This window comes from Trachypithecus francoisi, unplaced genomic scaffold (assembly GCF_009764315.1).
Source record: "Trachypithecus francoisi isolate TF-2019V2 unplaced genomic scaffold, Tfra_2.0 Contig00339, whole genome shotgun sequence".
In the NCBI taxonomy this organism is placed as follows: domain Eukaryota; kingdom Metazoa; phylum Chordata; class Mammalia; order Primates; family Cercopithecidae; genus Trachypithecus; species Trachypithecus francoisi.
In genome coordinates this window covers 155,399-173,751 of record NW_022680578.1, presented here as the reverse complement: position 1 = coordinate 173,751, position 18,353 = coordinate 155,399, and the positions used below count along the sequence as shown (strand labels likewise).

Genomic DNA, 18,353 nt, shown 5'->3' with positions numbered 1-18,353 from the left:
TCAGCAGTTCTTTATGAATTTCATTCTGTTGTGAAATGATTGCAGTTTTCATGGCTATGCTGGTCTCACCTTGAGGCCCTTGAAATGAATTGCCTTCCCCATTGTGTATTAAGGTTGTGCCTGGGAGCTGTTGAGGCCTTACCTCTGCTTAGGGCAGTGGCTTTGCTCTCCTGACAACAGGAAGAATCTTACTTAGAGCATTTCTAATGTGCTTTTTGCTTCCAGACAGAATTCCTTTTTTCACAGAGACAGCCACTAAAGTCATAAATGATGCTCAGGATGGACACACGGGTCAGCTGGCAGAGTGGAGTCCAGAACAGATCCAACTGCAAAAGCAGTTCAGTGGAATTTGAGTCTTTTCAACAAATGGTGCTGGAATTATGGGACAGCCGTATGCAAAAGAGTGAAAACAGGGAGAAATTCCTGTATGAAAATTAAGGTGGACCATAGCCGTGAATGTAAAAGAGCAAAGTACAAAAACTGTAGAAGAAACGGAAACTGTCGAGACCTAGGGTGAGAGCTCTTAGCCATACCATGATCCATAGTCAAGGAAGAAAACAAGTAGGTAAGACTCATCAAAATTAAACTTCTGATATTAAAGACACCCCTAGGGAATTGAAGAGACGCATATTCGATAGATGGGGAGAAGATGTCTATGAACCATGCAGCCGGCAAAGGACTCATATCCAGAATGCACAGGACTCCCACGGCTCATGACAGAGAACAAACCACCTGACTTAAAAGCAGAAGAGACCTGAACAGATGCTTCGCTGAGAAGGACGGGAGGATGGCCCGAAAGCATCTGAAATGACCTTCAGCATAGCTGGTTGCAGCGAGATGTGCACCGAAGCTGTCATGAATTTGTTCACACCCCTGCTGGAACGCCTGACTAAGGTCTTCCGACAGCCCCAGGTGCTGGTGAGGACAGGCAGTCGGGACTCCTGTGCGATGCTGGGGTTCAGCACGGTGCAGAGAGCTTGGCGGTTTTTTTTTTTTTTTTTTTTGAGACGGAGTCTCGCTCTGTCACCCAGGCTGGAGTGCAGTGGCCAGATCTCAGCTCACTGTAAGCTCCGCCTCCCGGGTTTACGCCATTCTCCTGCCTCAGCCTCCCGAGTAGCTGGGATTACAGGCGCCGCCACCTCGCCCGGCTAGTTTTTTGTATTTTTAGTAGAGACGGGGTTTCACAGTGTTAGCCAGGATGGTCTCGATCTCCTGACCTCGTGATCCGCCCGTCTCGGCCTCCCAAAGTGCTGGGATTACAGGCTTGAGCCACCGCGCCCGGCCGAGCTTGGCGGTTTTTACAAAACAACTCACACAAACGTTGGGCCCAGTGACCCCAATCCTGGGTATTTACCCTAGAGAAACAGAATCTGATGTTAAAGAAAAACTGTACCCAGATGTTAACAGCCCTGTCTATGGTTGCCCAAAAGAGGTTACAATGTGCCACAGCCATACGTGGAATAATAAACACCCAGCAGCCCCGAGGCCTGGCTGTTGATCACAGGACACCCTGGGTGCACCTCCAAGCACGATGCCCAGGAAATCGTGATTTTGTGAGTGTTTTGCGACAACACTCGCAAAAGACAGACCCGGGGGATGGGAGAACACAGGGTGGTTGCTGGGAATGGGAGGGTATGCTTATGAGGCCCCGTGACTGGGTTTGGGGCTGTTGGACTGTTCTCCTTGTGTGATGATGATTATGGGAATATTTGTGCCAAAGTTCACAGAAGTGAACACTGTCCACTTTACAGTAATTTTTTAAAAGTGGTAATATGCCCATTTTCGGTACTGTTTTTAATGGAAGATGGAGTTTGCAGACGATTCGTTAGGGCAAGCCTGTCTCAGGAGTTTGTAGACGATTCATTAGGGGCCTGTCTCAGGGCCGTTGGGTTGGGTTGGGTTGGGTTGGGTTGGGTTGGGTTGGGTTGGGCTGGGCTGGAAAAGCCTTCCCTGTTGCGGGCAGTAGTATGGGGCATGGAAAGGATATCGCCAAGCAAACATGTAGAATATGTGTATTTCTAACTTGCTATAAGATAGAATTGGAATTTGTAATGGTTTTGTTTTCTAGAGCCTTGGTAGAATAGGGAAGACAGTGTAATAAAAGCTAATTTTGAAATGAAGAATTTTAAAGATTTTCAACAGCAATAGCTCTAGGAAGTCATCCTGGAAATGTTTTTAAAGATGTTTTGTAGCAATAGCTCTAGGAAGAGTCACCCTGGAGTTGCTTCTTGAGCATTGGTTTCCTGGCTGTATCTTCCGACTTTCATTTTTAAGTTTTGCTGTGAGTTGGGGATGTGTGGGAATAGCCATCCCCAGGTGTTGGGTAGGAGTTGCTCTGCAGCGGGGTGCATGTGCCCCAAGGCCTGGGGTACTGTTTCAACCTAGCTTGGAACATGGGGACTCTTGTCAGTGGCTGGAGTAAGAGTACCAGCCCGGCAGGCTGGGGGAGCCCCAGGGTGGTCTGGGCACTGTCCTCCCTGCCTGCAGGATGGCAGCTGCAGGAGCTCGAAGGCTGCCTGCCTTGTGGCTGTCAGTGCAGCAGCCCCTCCTGGGCCTGGAGCAAGCTTTTGGTCCATGAGTCTCTGCGCCGGGACTTGCCTCCTGGGACCTCCACCACTGTCCTGAGGGCCCTGGTGCCACTTTCCCGGTGGGACCCAAGCCTCAGGCAGCTGCGACCCCAGATTCGGTTGCTTTCCCTGCCGTCTCATTCCAGCACGAGTGCTCACCTCACTGAATGTAGAGCCTCAAGTTCCTTCAAGATCCCCAGAGATGGAATCTCCCAATTTAACAAGCGAGTTGGTGACAAGATTTGAGCGGCACTGATTTAACTCAGCTTCCAGAGTTTAAGTTCCCAAGACACAGTCCTGTTCCTTCCTGGACTCATCCTGTGTGGCTGGTGTGGATGCGGGGTTTCCGGAGGGTGGGGCTGAGGCAGGTCAGCAGCAGGGGAATGGCTCATTATTGATCGCTCAATGCCTTGAAGGTAACTAGGATTAATGACCTTTATAGGGCTGTAGGTTTGGGATATATATAGATATATTTAAATGAATTGGATTTCACCTGGGGCAACCTACAGCAATGTGGCCTCACCAGGTGCCCAGCAAGCCACCTGCTTACACTGTTACTATGTGTGTTCCTGTCATCCCACGAGGTGGATACGGTTATCACCGCATTTTTCTGACATGAACCTTGGAGAGCAGAGGGTTTAGGAATCTCCTGAAGCCACACTGCCAGCGGGACCCAGGCGGTCTGGCCTTAGACCCTGCACTGTTTGCCCCTTGCCACGCTGTCAGCAGACCCGGGTGGCCTGGCCTTAGAACTCACGCTGGTCGCCCCTCCCTGCCACGTTGTGCGGTTTTTCCTGCTTCTGGGCAGCATTTGATAGCTTGTGAAACAAGACCAAGACTTACTATGAGTGGATAAGCCATTATCTGAGATCCAGAACGTTTCCTGGACCTGGCGTTGCCGATGTCACGTAAGGGGAGGTAAAAACATTTTCATTGTGGTCATTGGGGCTCCTGAAATGGTGTTTTTCCCAGTGAAAATTGACTCATAAAAATCTGTTAACTCAATACTATGTGAACAGGAAGAGGTGTGTTGGGCTCTAGTTAAATGTCTCAGAGCCACAGAAGTAAATGAGGGCACCTTCCGAGCACAGCCTCCTGGAGGAGGCCAAGGACGTTTGCCTGGAGGATGTGCCATGAAGCAGGACTAGGGCAGGGCTGGTCTGCCTGGAAAGGCCTCTGTCATGATGTAGGTTAGTTGAAGTAGTTGAGGGGTGGTGGCGTGAAGTCGGTGGTCCCTGAGGAAGCCCCTAGCAAGGCCGGTTGCCATGGGATGGAAAACTACCCTTCAGTGGCTGTAATCCTGGCTTCACGGGTCTGACGTACATTCCTGCACTTGGATACTTGGATCCCAGCCAGGTCAGATGGCCCTGAAAGGACATTCGGACTGTGACAGCTGCACCCATTCTCAGCATCTGCAGGGTCTCCTATATATGTGTGTGTTTCCATTTTCTTTCAGTGCAATTTCTCCCAGTGAAGTCGTGAGAAATAGAAGGAAACGTGGAATGAAGATGTGATTGAGGAAAGTGTGGTGTAGTCTTCGACCTTATTTTGCCTTGGTTGGTGCTCAAGAACTCCACCTGACCTCAGAGCTGAGCGTTTCTGCCAGGAAGTCCTGCCTTTTATCCTACCTCGAGGCCTGTTGAGACATTCCAAGAAGCTTGGTTAACAAATTGCCTTTTCCTTTTGCAGCAGCTGGATATATTTGCAGCAAAACAAAGGGATAACCCCCAATATGGTGATTGAATGCATGTAAGTATAGATCACATTCAGTCCTTAAGGGCCTGGGATTTTAATCATCTTTGGGTCATGTAACTAGTGGTGTTGGTGATGAAAATCTCCTGACAGCTTTGTTCTGCCACGTTCCTCAGTTTTGAATGATGATCTTCCTGGTTGTACCTGGGAGGGGCGTTTGTGTCAGTAGGGAGCAGAGTGGTGGTTCCCAGAGGCTGGGAAAGGACAGAGGTGAGGCCCCGGAAGGACACTGGTCTTCCTGGTTTGGTGCTCAGCCACCTTCCTGTGTCCGTGTCAATTATACCCAGGATCATTTTCACTCGCCCCACTTTAGTTGAGCATTGGAACTTCAGGATGTGTGTGCCCACGTCACCTGGGCCGTGATCCTAGAGTTGGGTGAGACTGATTCCCGGGTTTATAGAATTACTCTGGGATTATTGAAAACAGAAGCACTTGAGGCATTCAGAATGCTATTTCCTGAACATAATTTGTGTTCAGTTCTTCAGAAACATTTCTCCGAGGAAGCATCTATAATTTTTGTTTTCTGCCACTCAGTGCTAGAAAGAATTGTGCAACACTCAAGTGAGTGGCATTATTCCCCTCCTTCCACCATGCAAGCAAGATTAAAGGTACCTCTGGCTCCCCTCAATCTTCTCGTCTGCAGGGCGCCTGGCGTGGCAGTGTGCTGCCTTCCATCTTCCTTCTGGGGAGAATTAGTCGTGTTTGTGTGTGCTGCTCAGCTCAGCCTGGTGCGGTTGTGTGGGTGAGGAGCTTGGATGTTAGGTGACCCTCCCAGGCCTGCCTCCCACCTCCCTAGGCCTTGTTCTAAACTGACAGATAACCAGTGTGTTTTGGAAGAGGACAGCAGCAGGGCAGGAGAGAGTTTGTTCAGACTTTCTCTTTGCACTGACGTTTGAGCCTTCATCCAGCCTAGGCCCTTCTACAGAGCTGCCTTTGTGTGTTGCAAACCATTTCCTCCCAGTAACCGTGCTTTCAGAGGTTTGGATGTGTGACTTAACTCGTCTTCAATTTAAAGCGTACTATTAAATTTTAGTGTTGAAACTGATGTATTTTATGGCCTTAATTTGATTTCTCTTGATTTTTTTTCCCCATATGAGACATGGCATCTTAAGGGAGACAGCCTGGTGTTGGCCCCGTTTCCTAAGGATGGAAGTGAATTCTGAAAGCCCTTTATGCAGGCAGCGAAATAATCAGGGAACCGTTATTATAGCTATGCCTGTCCATGTAAAGCGAGCACGACTCATAAGCAGAAAAAAGTGCAGCCCGGGGGCAAGGTGAGCCCTAATGCTGCCTGTGGAACGGAATTGCAAGCGCAGGTGGTTGAGTTAGCCTCCAAGCCCAGCCTGTGCCCCCCTCACATCCCTCTGCATCTGCAGGGGCACAGGCCGTGCTGCCATCCCTCGCTCAGTGCCAGGGCTGATGCGTCAGGAACAGGGGGTACTGTCCCCCCCTTGCTCGGGGCCAGCGATGATCTGTCAGGATCCCTTGTACTCATCTGGTCCTCATGTCTTCATCACCAGGCTCCTGCTGGTAACGGGCTTGTTATTACCTTGGTATGGGTAATAACATACCCATACCAACGTATGTAATAACATACTCATACCAAGGTGTTGTGGGGTGGTGCTTAGTCCTCCGAGGGAATCGGCCCTTAGCTGATTCATATTCAACAGGACTGGGAAATGGGTTCTTGTTCCATGCCCTGAATCCCAAGAAGCCCTTGTCCTGGACCCTGTAATGTCCGGGGTCTTCCTGAGAAATGCTGGTGCCACTGGAGCACAGCACAGCCCCCTCCAGTTTCTCCGCTTTGTAACTGCACTTGTGTTCAGCAGGTCTTCCAGGATTTAGACGCTGCTTGGTGTGAGCCAGGTTTTGTGTGGAAAGAGAACAGGTCCGAGCCGGCAACCAACCAGCCCAGGACCATCTTTTATGCTTCCAGATTCTGTGTCCAAAAACTTACCCGTGGACATTGAGGCTGATGCATTTCTGCTCCAAGACGTCTGTGGACTCAGCTGGAGGGATGGAAAGGATGTGGACCCTCTTCACTCCTGGCCTGGGCTTGGACCTGCTGTGCAGCCTCTCAGTGGCACCAGGGCCCTGGTGTGTCACAGCGGCCTCGGGTTGGTGGCACTGCCCCAGGATGTCCCAGGCTTCATGATGTCCAGGCTCCCCTGGCATGGCGACCTCAGGTGGGTGGCACTGCTCTGACGGACGTCCCAGGCTTCATGATGGTAGGGCCTCCTTGTACCATGGCGGCCTCGGGATGGTGGCACTGCCCCAGGGTGTCCCAGGCTCCAAGGCCAGTGTTCCGTCCCGCGAAAGGAAGTTGTAGGACCGCTCTGAAGGATAGGACGCCAGGCACCTTCCGAGACTAGACCTATCCTTCAGAGCGGTCCTACACTCACCACAAATCAAGCCAGGGGAGGCCCTGCCAGAATTTGCAACTGTGTTTCAGGTCGTTCCACAAGGCCTCTTATTTTGGCCGAGTCGGGTATATAATTCTTTTTCTCTTTGGTTTTTTTGAGACAGGCAAAAAAAAACCTTTTTGTTGCCCAGGCAGTGGTGTGAGCACAGCTTACTACAGCCTCCACCTCCCAGGCTCAAGCGATCCTCCTGCCTCAGTCTCCTGAGTAGCCAGGACCCACAGGCACATGTCCCACATGTCCCCATGCCTGACTTACTTTTGTATTTTTTGTAGAGATGGAATTTTGCAATGTTTCCCAGGCTGGACTCGAACTCCTGGACTGAAGCAGTCCAGCTGCCTCAGCCTCCCAAAGTACTGAGATCACAGGCATGAGCCACCGTGCCTGGCCAAGTGTGTTTCTAATTTCAAAATTAAGAGGATCCTCAGCCAGTTAATGACGTCTCTACTGGAACATGCTGCTTATAGTATATCAGGAAAAATCATCCAGAACTTGGAAAGGGGCTGGACAGACACAGCCCTTCGAGGTTGTCTGATAAACCCCTGGGGTCTTCAACCATCTGGAGGGACGTACCATGTCAGACTCACTCTTGTCGACGGGCTGAAGCCCAGGTTTCATGAGGTTGTGTGTCGGCTTCTAGTACTTTCTCTGGCAGAGATGCGAGTGACTTCTGCTCAGTGAGAGGCTCATCTCAGGGACTTCATGGCCTGAGGGACGGCAGCCTGTTTGAGCTGATCGAGCAATCTCGGGCTACCCTTATTTTCTGAAATGCCTATGAGTGACTTCTCACATGGTCTTTGAAGCGGCTTCGTGCCCGCGCTCCTTGGTAATGACCGAATGCTTTTTTTGACCCCTCGTCCCCTTTCTTTGGGGGTGTTCCAGTCTCAGTTCTCATGTGTTCTGCTTCTACGGGAATTTCTGAAGCTGCTGAGTGTAGAAAGCACTGAGGAGGCTGTGCTCCCACCTCTGTGAGCCTTCCAGGCATCATCCTCTCCCCTTGGTGAGGCGGTGTCCATGGCACACCGAGGAGGCTGTGCTCCTGTCCCCCGTGAGATTTCCAGGCGTCGTCCTCTCCCCTCCAGGGGGACAGGAGGAACCTTTCAAACCCTTCTTAAACGTGTTTTCATGTCTTTGTTTTAACAGATTTCTTTGCATCTTCTCTCTTATCCAGGAGTCAAGAAACCACACACAGCCCAAAGTGACGTTTGTTTCCCTGAAATGATTTGTGTGTGTTCACCTTAAAATGCATCTCAGTAAAACAGGTGTGTTTTGAGGAATGACTTTAAATTACCCAGGTAAAAATGTGACAGTTAAATTTCATCGTCTGTGCGGGTGGCCACAGCCCCCTTCTGTGATTGCGTGTGAATTTGTGACTTATGGTTATTTTTGAAGAAAGAAAATCTGTTGCTGAGGACTTCAGAGGGTGTGCTGGGATTGTGTAGGGTGGACATCTGGGGCTTCAGTGTGTGGCGTCTTTGAAGAGGTTCAAATTAAGGTTGAGAGTCCCTACTCCAAAATGCTCTGAAACCTGAAACATTCTGAGCTTCCTCATGACACTCGAAGGAAATGCTCTTCAGAGCACTTTGGATTTCAGGCTGGGGATGCTCAACTGGAACGTGAAATATTGCAAGACCCTTTTGGCCCCAGGAGCTTGGATAAGGTGATGGAGGGGGCCTGTGCCGGGTGACCCTGGAGGGTGAGGCAGCCTGAGCTCGCTGGACTGGTTTTTGTAGGAGTCACAGAAGGGAAAGCGGGTCAAAGTGGCCACGCCTGCCTCCTGAGAAGGCTGGGCCAGAAGGAGGTGGGCGCGGAGGGCAGCAGTTGAGTCCCCAGCGTCTGGGGCTCCTGTCCCTGGTGGAGTTGAGAGCCTCCTCTAGTTGTGGCCCCTCCCCTGTCAGCAGCCACTGAGGCCTGAAGGGAGAAGGGGGCTGAGGAGAGGAGGAAGGATAGGCCTGCTTCTGGAGAGGGCCAGCATCGGCCTGTGCTAGCCTCGTGTGTTACTCCTGCGTCCAGGGTGCATGGCCGTGCCTCGTGGTGTAGTGGTTCCCGGGATGTACAGCGCTCTTGTCTACAGTAACGGCTTTGTCTCCGACCCTTGGAGGAAGGTTACCTTTTTCCCCAGTGAAAAAAGGTAGAAAATCTTACAGAAATGCATTTGCTCGAAACTCTATTTTCCGATAAGAGATGGTTGCTTAGGCTAAATCTTTGGGAGGTCAAGGCAGGAGGATCACTTGAGGCCAAGGGGTTCAAGACCAGCCTGGACAACATCGCAAGACCCCATCTGTATAACAGAAAAGTTAGCTGAGTGTGGTGGTGCATGCTTGTGGTCCCTGCTACTCTGGAGGCTGAGGTGGGAAGATCACTTAAGGCTGCAGTGAGCTGCGATTGCTCCACTGTCCTCCAGTCTTGGCGACAGAGCCAAGACCCTGTCTCAGAAAGAAAAGTTAAAAAAAAAAAAAATCCAGGAATGTCATTTTCTTTTTAAATCATCCCAGAAGAAAAATCAATTTTTTCTAAGAATTTAAAGGGAAACTGATACGATTCTTTCCTTGCATTGTTTCTCCTTTTCAAATATTTACAGTAGTCCGTCCACATCGTCTCTCATCTCTCATCTTATTACAAAGCAGCAGGTGTTTTTGAGGTTAGTGGTGTTTCTCTGTGTCGCACATTGGAGAACAGCCAGCATGAAACCTCTTACCACGATCGTGCGCATCGTTTGTAGTCCCAATTAAAATCCTCTCCAGAGACGCCTGTGCTGCTTATTATAGCAGAACTTTGGTTGTGCTGAAATGTGCATTAAGCTAGTGGTTTTAAGTTCATATCTGAGATGATGCTGTATAATTCATGAAGCATTTGAGATCAGTAATGATTGAAGATAATTCTGGCTGATGTCATTTAGAGGATATTTTTCACTTCAAGTTAAAACTTCCTTCGCGATAGTCATTTTGGGATTCATTTAACTATGTGCTTTATTTCAGAGCTCAAATTTTCATTAGTCATTTCATAACATAGGATTTTGAAAGCAGATTTGGCAAAATCTTTCTAACAAAATGTTTGCTTATGACGTCCCAAGAAACAGCAGTCAGAATAGCTGGTAACTGTGATACATTTTAAGGCTGATGATAGAAGTCACTTGAACGGTAAGGGCTGCTTTGTGAGGCAGATGGGGTTTGAACCCCGACCCTCCTGATACACCAGCCCTGACCCTGGCCTTCTCTCCACTGGGAGATGAGGAGGGTGCCAGCATCCACCTCACAGGCTGTCCTGAGAGCCCGGGACTAAGGGCTTGTGTTCCTCTTGCAGGTGGCGCAGATGTGGGGGCTTGACGATATACACACTGCAGGCTGCCAGTGTCGGGGTAATCCAGTTTTATTCATAAAGGTGGGATTTGCTTTGCTCCCCTGCGGATCAGGTGCGGTGCTGCTGTCGTAGCAGGTGTGTGGATCCTCTTGGGTGGTCCTCAGGTGGACAAGGAGTCACCGATTCGGATTCCCAGTGTTAGATGTGAGGGGACCATGGACCTCATGCGTTCAGAGGGGAGGAGTAAAAAGTTTTGCTTGTAATTCCAGGACTGTCTATCCCAGGAACGCCAAACCACTGGCTTTCACCTGACGCTGTCGTAAATGACACTGTATGGAAATGAGGACTCATGTTCCGCGTACCTGAGCCCAGTACCCGTCTCCCTCCAGGGCCGTGGCCGAGCCCTCCTGATTTCGCTGGGTTGCCAGCCTGGGGATCCTTAAGCCCAGTGACGTCTCCGGCCTCGGCCCCCGCTCCCCGTGGGGACAGGAGGTGGCTTCAGGAGGCTGGTGATGAATGCCTGAATGAAGCCGACTTGTGACTGCAGTTCTGTCTAAGGGCCTCCCCGGGTGTTAGATGTCAGTAAATGACACCTGTGTGTGGATCTCATGTGATGAGAGAAACAGTGGGGGAAACCAAAGCTTGTGGAGTCTGCAGGTTCTGCACTTGGGGGTGTGTGCACCTGTGTACTTGGTGAGGGGTGTGATGTCTGGAATGAGTACAGGTGTGTCACGTTTGTGCGTGTGTGGTGAGTGTATTTAGCAGGTGTGGGTGCAGTGAGCATGTTCATGTGTGTTGTATGTATTTGAGGGTGTGTGTGGAGTGTGTACACGCATCATATTTGGTGAGTGTATTTGAGGGTGTATGGAGGGCATAGATGCCTTTGCGTGAATAGTATTGGGTGAAGGGGTGGCATGTGTGGAGCAAGCATGCACATGTGTGTGCTGTGTGTGGGGTTTCTACCTGGTCCTCCCCTGAGCGTGCTCCTGGGCCCTGCTGTCCTGGCAGCTTTATAGTGTGGTGTGTCTTTGATTCCGGAAGATTCTGGAACCAAATTTTGAAGGTGTGACCACAAACTTGCAGCCCTGGAGGACGCTGGCTCATGGAGCCTGCACGAGGGTCTCTGTGCTGGCCTCTCCCTGGGCTGGGCTCTGTCCACAAAAGAGCGTGTCTGATGATTGAGCTGTGCGGGTCTGTGGCTCCCCAGGCTCGAATCAGCCCTCGGTTCTGTCCCGCCTCTGTTTTTCTTGCTGAGGGGCTCCGAGAAGTGGAGCCTGGGATGACGTTTTCACCCTGGGGTTGCTTCGCCAGCTGCCCAGGTGCTGGCTGCCTGAGCCCTGCTGCCGTCCTGGGTGGACGGGGCTGGCGCGGGGACATCCCTGAGCACCTGCGGGAAGGCAGGTTCAGGAAGTGCCAGAGGGGAGTGGCTTCCTCCCAGACTTGATTTTCTGGAAAGTTCTGGGCCTCCTCTTTTTCCCTAAGGGAAGTTAGAAACTGAGTTTCTCTTGAGGGGAACGTCTTTGCAGCGTCTGGTGGTAGAATGTTCTCCAGGTGTGGAATACTTGGGGCCGTATGTGTTTGGGAACATTCGTGTCCTGAGTGAATTCAGTAGGGAATGGAGAGAGGCCTCCTGTCAGCTTGGCCTCTGTTTCCAGCTTGTTGAGGGTTGACGGCTGCTGGTATCCCAGAGAGAGTTAAACACTGGGCGGTGTGGGATGGGAACGTTTGCTCTGACAAGGTCAGTGGGAAAGCGTCTAAACAAACGTCGCTGTTCTCCGGGCTCCTCGGGGTCGAGCTTGTTTTGTGGGGTTGAGGGAAAGCTACCCTTGTTCCTGTTCCTCACCATTTGAAAGGTGTCCAGGACACGTTCCTCCGGAGAGGTGATGCGCCTGAGTGTGGGTCAGGTCGTAAGCTCCGAGGTTATTTGGGACCTGTCAACTGATTTCCTGAACACACAGGTGCTTGGTAAAGAAGTTCCTGATTAGCTAAAACATTTCAACAGGACGTGATAGCTGGTGGTTGTTTAAAGACTATCACAATTTTCCTGTTACTTTTTAAATACCTGTTGAATAAAGGAGGATTCACATATTTTTCTTTTCCTGTCTGCATACTTGATATTTTGTTTTTTGTTTTTTCTGTGGGTGTGCAGCTAACAGGATTTAGAAGCAGTCTCCGCCCTGGGGAGACTTCAGGACCGCCTCAGTCAGTGCTGAAGGGAGGCAGGGATTTGGGGGCTACCTCCTCCATAGGACGGACACCAAGGGCCAGAGGTCAGCCATCTCAGTGAGGTCACAAAGACCGGCACACCCAGCACCCTGGCCCTGTGCCTCTCCTTCACGTTTGTCTCTGCTCAAAGCTGCTCTCCTGGGTCATCACAGGTGATCTTTAGGCACGTGCTTGCTTCTTGCAGAAGTGGTGTCTGGCTGTGGTCAGTGTGGGCCCTCAGGACTTCCATGCTTTTGGCTCACATCAGTATTGGGCAGTGGTGTATGTTTGTTTTGGAGTGGTAGATCGGGTGGATTTTGGCTTTGCCAACTCATTTAATACCTGTTCTCCTAGGCGCGGGGACCCTCTCGTAAGCCGCATGTTCTCCTAGGTTCTGGGGCCCTATCATAAGCCACGTGTTCTCCTAGGCGCTGGGACACTATCATAAGCCGTGTGTTCTCCTAGGCGCTGGGACCCTATCGTAAACTGCATGTGAGGGATCTCAGAGGTGCTCCTTATGAGGATCCGATGCCTGACCTGAGTTGGAACAGTTGCAATTCAAAACCACCCGCCAGAAAAATTGTCTTCCATGAAACCCATCCCTGGTGCCAAAAAGGCTGGGGGACAGCTGGCCTAACGCAGGCTAAGATGTCAGTAGATTTTTGGACTCGGGCCTCAGTTGAAGAGGATTAGATTTTGAAAAGTGAGGTTTGAAGGCTTCTAAAGGACAGGTTTTCATCTCCAGTGGGGCCTGGGCAGAACTGGGTAGAACTGACCCAGAAGCTGCCAAGTAGTCAGGCTGGCTCACTGCCTGTGTCCTGTGTGTGTAGTCTTGCTGTTTATTCAATTGTCTGGATTCCATCCACAGCCTCAGAGTCGTGGAACCCATTACTTCAAGGCTGACCTTATTTAACTTTATCAAAGAGACATGAAAATCATTTAGTAGAAATCTGCCAGATACCTGTATCCTTTCTTTTCCCAGAGGCTTTTCAGTATTGCAACTTAAAAATCTTCAAAAATAACTTGAAAGGAAAACCTCTAAGTACACTTTTGATGAGCACCCTTGACAGCTTTAATATGTGAAGTAAATTCCCTTGACTTGTATTCCTAGAAACTCGTTCTTCTTTGCAGAAGACTTTGTATTTTGTCAACAGTGGCCACTGTTCTGTGACCATCATACCTGCCGTGTCTCATTTAGAAAGTTGGATGTGGATGTATTAACTTTTCAGACACACAAACACTTGGGCTGTTTGTTTTTGGTTTTGATTTTTTGTTCCCCCCACCCCCCAGCTGAATTCAAAAAATGGAAACAAGCAGACAGAGTAAGTACCCGAAAGTGTCTAAGTGGCTGGCTGGGGGATCCCACTATGGTGTTGGGTTGTGTTCTGCCAGACATCGCTCCTCGAAAAGCTGACCCTAAAAGGGCTGGCATTGCCCTCACCCTGGGACATTCGTCTGTCTCACCAGAAAATGAAGAATCTGCCAGAGCACTGTGAGTCAAATTCAGTCAGAACTCGATTAAATAAGAGGCTTTGTCTCAAAGGCCAAAACATGAGGACACATTTTTAATTTTTAAGGAGCGCTTCGTCGTGAGTCAGTCCTGATGTGCACTGCATTAGGAAACCTCTGAACCTCCACGGTCAGGCCCAGAGCTCTGAGGGAAAGTGGTTGTGCCCTTCTCACTGTTTTTGTTTGAAAAAAAATTCACTTAGGTAGAACTGGAAGCCTTTCTGCAGTTTTAATACTCCTGACCCGTCTGGGTCTCGGTATATGTGTACTGTATAAATGTACATGTGTGTATGTGGTGTACCCATACTACGTGTATTTCCACTGTGCATGTATTTACAATGTATAGGTATGTACACTTCATATGTGTCCTACACACGTGCATATGTATGTATGGGCACTATGGTTATATGCACACTACTTGGACACCTATCTGTTCTGCATGTGTACATACATGTATGTATTTAATGCCACATACATACTTGTGTACGTACACCATGTGGGTATGTGCACATTATTTCTGCAGATGTATATATACATATGTGCACACAAGCATGCGTGTACACTGTGCACACTGAATAAACTTCTGGGTATGTACACACTAATACATATACATGCTGCATATATATGTACACTATTGCATATGTGTATATGCTTTATACATTAGTGTACTGATGTACATTGTATACATGTGCCTACGTGTACACTGTGCATGTGTATGCATGCTGTAGTGCACCTACGTACATTGGATAAGAATGTATGCTATATGCATGTGTATACATATAGCAAATAGCATACCTGTGTACATACGGATGTGCATGTGTATGCCATATGCATGTACATACAGGTTATAATATACCTGTGTACACTGTATGCATATAGATGGGTGTACATGCTATGCATGTGCATACATGTTACCGTACCTATGTACATTTGCTATATGGATATGTGTATGATCTATGCTTGTACACACGTAGTGAACTTGTTTGTACACTATTTGGATGTGTGTACATTCTATACATGTACACCACATGGATCTGGATGTGTGTGCACTCTGTACGCACGTAGTGAACTTATGTACACTATACATGTTCGGGTGTGTGTACTCTATGCATGTACATGTGTTACAGTGTACCATATATGTACACTATGTGGATGTAAATGTGTGTGTGCTCTATGGCACCAGGAATAGGGCTCCCGCAGGGATCCGAGAACGCACCATCTCGCTTGCATAGGAGAGTGGAGGATGAAAACAGTTGTTTGTTGCAACCTAGTTGAAATTTGGCAGGTTACTATACCCTTTGCAACGATTTAGGAACAGTCACTTCATTGATGTGTGTGTTCCTGAAATCATAAACAGCTCTGTGAGGTGTGTCTCATCCCCAGAAGAGAGAGGGAACCGAAACAACAATGACTCGGTCACTTAAGTGAGGTAGAGCTAACAGAGCAGCTGTCTAGCTTTCCGTATTATAACTTTGTCAGCAGCTCAATGAGAAATCGCCACTCATCAGGAAATGTGTCCACTTTCTACTATTCTTTATTCGTGGTGTATTTATTGCCTCGTTTTATTCCTCACGATGTAGCAAAATCCCTCCTAGAGTTGTGAATAGAAACAGTTGATGACAATTGTAGTATCTTCTTTGTTAACATTGAAAACGATATGTAAGTTCATCTTCAGATACTGTTTGGAAGGATGAGAAAGATGATGTTTAGGACAAAAGAATAGAGAGCTTTCAAGTAAACAGGGAAAATAAGGTCTTTGTGCAAAAAATTTCCAAATTTGGAATTTGAGAATACTAAATCTCACATCTAAGATCATAGGTAGTTTTTTTGTGGGGGTTTTAAAATTAGTACTTGGTTTTCCATGCCTTTGGGAATTTCAATCCTGATGGAGGATTGCAAGAATAATCTGATTTTTCAGAACAGAAGGACAGTCTGTCTCAAAGGTAAATTCCAGGTTCTCCCGTAGAGAAATAGAAATTGCTGCCAACGTTCTGTAAGGTTCTTCAGTTCTTTCCTCTTCTGTGGTTAAAAAACCATCTCTGGGTTTAGTCTCAGCCAAGTTCCTCTTATGAGGTTGCCTTACATTTCGCACAGCTGTTGAGAGTCTTCATCATTCGTAGTTAACTTGTTAAAAGCAAAACCTTGTACTAGTTAGATCTGAGCACCTTGAAGGCAGGGCTTTGTTTTATATTTTTAATAAGCAGCAGGGTGATGGCAGGGCTGGGGCCCTTCATCCCATCATGCGTTCCTCTGAGCTTTCAGAGTTCTCACTGTGCTGAGTGTGGTGTTGGCTGTTTAAGGTTTAAATAGGAATACAAGACTCTGCTACTTGGGATGCTCTTACCACCTTCATAGAGAGCTTGGTGACAGCTTAGCATGACAGTTTGCACACCTGTTGTGTATACTTTCTTACGGCCCCACAGAAAGGGTATTGATTTAAACGTGACTAATTTCTCGTGTTAGTTTTTCCTTGATTCCTAGTTATAGTCCCGATACTTTTTCTTCCTTTAAACTCTTGCTAATCGCTGGTGAATTAGTTATAAACTATATTTATGTGTTCTCTAAATCTAGCGATTTAATTGGAGGTCATTATTCTTGTACCATGTGTCAGTGCTATGTCAGGATGGTTCAGTTTTACGTTGTCAAAGGATTAACTAGAGCAGGATGCAGCCTTACTGGAACTTGCTCATTTATGAAATATAGGCACTTTATTTTTTGTTATACTCGAGGTGTGCTCAAATGTAAACATTTTGAGTCGTGTTAGAAGGATATACAAGATTGTAATGAAGAAATCAACAACTTGATCAAGTACCAGCTAATGAACTTTATGTTTGAAGTATATGGAACATGGACCTTGGCAATCAGTTTTCATCTTGACCTTTTATATTTTTACTAGAATCTTGGTCTGTCACCCAGGCTGGAAGGGTGGAGCACGGTAGTACGATGTCCATTCACTGCAACCTCTACCTCCCAGGTTCAAGCGATTCTTATGCCTCAGCCTCCCTAGTAGCTGGGGTTACAGGGTGTGTGCCACCATGTCCGGATAATTCATTTTTAGTAGAGATGGGGTTTTGCCATGTTGGCCAAGCTGGTCTCCAATTGCTGACCTCAAGTGATCCACCCACCTCAGCTTCCCAAAGTGCTAGGATTACAGGTCTGAGCCACCATCGCTGGCCTGATCTTCTGTTCTAATATTGGTTATTCAGTCTCAATGATAGTGCCTGGTTGTATTAAATTGGGGTAGAAAGCACAATTGAAATGAATTTGGTTGTGTATGTACGTGCTGACTTAGCTTTCATGGCTGCACTGTGAGGTGGGCATTGTTCCTGAAGGAAGGCCGGATGGGCAAGTCGGGGCTTAGATACGGGACTTGTGGGCAGTCACTGCTGTCCCATGGCTGAGATCAGGCCTGTCTGATGCCTGTACCCCGAACTCTTCTTAACACACGAACGAGCAACTGTCAAGAGTCGGTGCTCGAGTGTGATGTGGCCTGTGGTGTTTGCCTCACAGGCTTGCTTTGGCTCGGGGTAACAGGGCAACAGCTCCCTCCCTCGTGCAGCTGCCTGGGAGTCCCAGGAGAACCCACTGATACCGTTTATAAATGCCGGACATGGAACGTTCTCCTTGGTACCAGCACATCTGGAATCGGACAGTGCAGTTAGATTCTCGGCCAGCAAACCTGTACAGGAGTGTGTGAACTCTGCGTTTGCTTCTCCCAGACAAAGATGAATTCCTGGTCACTACTGGACGGCAGCAGGTGTGGCCTCAGGAGCAGCACGGAGACGGGCACCCGGGTGCAGGAAGAGCATCTGCAAGAGGGGTTGGGGAATGTGACAGACGCACGTGCGAGTTCAGCTGTTACCGTGGGGGGTGTGGGGTGGGTGAGACCAGATTTTCTCATTGTTGCCCCTTTCTGAAAAGGACCCTGAATTGACTTGTCTGTGGCTCCTTGCGCCTCCTTGTCAGGTTGGAGGAGACTGCGCCCCTGGCTCAGGCCCTGCTTGCGGCGAGGCGGAAGCTGCTGTTGCTTGCCCTGCCCTCCCTGTGACGTCCTCTGTGCTGTTCTCCTCCGGGAACAGTTCTGCCGAGCAAGCTTGGCCTCTGCTGCCTTCTGCTCTTGGATTACATGTCTGGAAGGGTTGTGTTCTTTCCTGGTTTTTGATGACGCTGAGCTGTGTTTTTGCAAGGATGACACGTGCTCATAGCAGGGAGAAGCCCCTTTGCAACTTTAACATCTTGACGTTCTCAAGCAGAGCTTGCTATCGAAGTTGACAGACTCCTGTGTTTTTGTTTTGGCAGAAACTGAATTTCAGTCCTAGGACAGCTTCGGACACTTGATCCTAGCTCTTCTCTCTCACTGCTCCCCTCGTGTGTGGCAGAATCATATGCCCTGAAGTTGACCAGTCCCTTCATTTGAAAATCAGTTAATGTATGCGATCCTCATGAGAATTTTACTTTTTATAAAAGCAATCGCAAAGACTGGGTTTTGTGACACCAGTGTTTTATGTGTATATTACTTGCACTCACAATAAGCTTTGTCTTCTAAATATTCCATGTTTCAGATGAGCACTGGAATCATGCCCTGCAGTAGTTTTGCTTT

General features: G+C 48.6%; 1 protein-coding gene and 1 long non-coding RNA gene across 3 annotated transcripts in view; both read left to right on the top strand.

Annotated features, from left to right (window-relative positions):
- The first annotated feature begins 4,798 nt into the window (after window positions 1-4,798).
- On the top strand, window positions 4,799-7,914 carry LOC117083406. 2 transcript variants are annotated; one of them, XR_004437074.1, is made up of 3 exons: window positions 4,799-5,593; window positions 6,149-6,505; window positions 7,015-7,060. It is a non-coding gene; the product is annotated as an uncharacterized LOC117083406 (long non-coding RNA). The 2 variants fall into 2 exon arrangements; XR_004437073.1 differs by lacking the exon at window positions 7,015-7,060 and adding an exon at window positions 7,883-7,914 and having other exon boundaries at window positions 4,800-5,593.
- LOC117083379 overlaps window positions 7,910-18,353 on the top strand; it is a 68,509-nt gene continuing 58,065 nt past the window's right edge. The window contains exon 1 of the mRNA XM_033210993.1: window positions 7,910-8,001. Within this exon, the coding sequence (XP_033066884.1) occupies window positions 7,983-8,001 (19 nt within the window). The 5' untranslated portion in view covers window positions 7,910-7,982. The remainder of the gene's footprint in view (window positions 8,002-18,353) is intronic.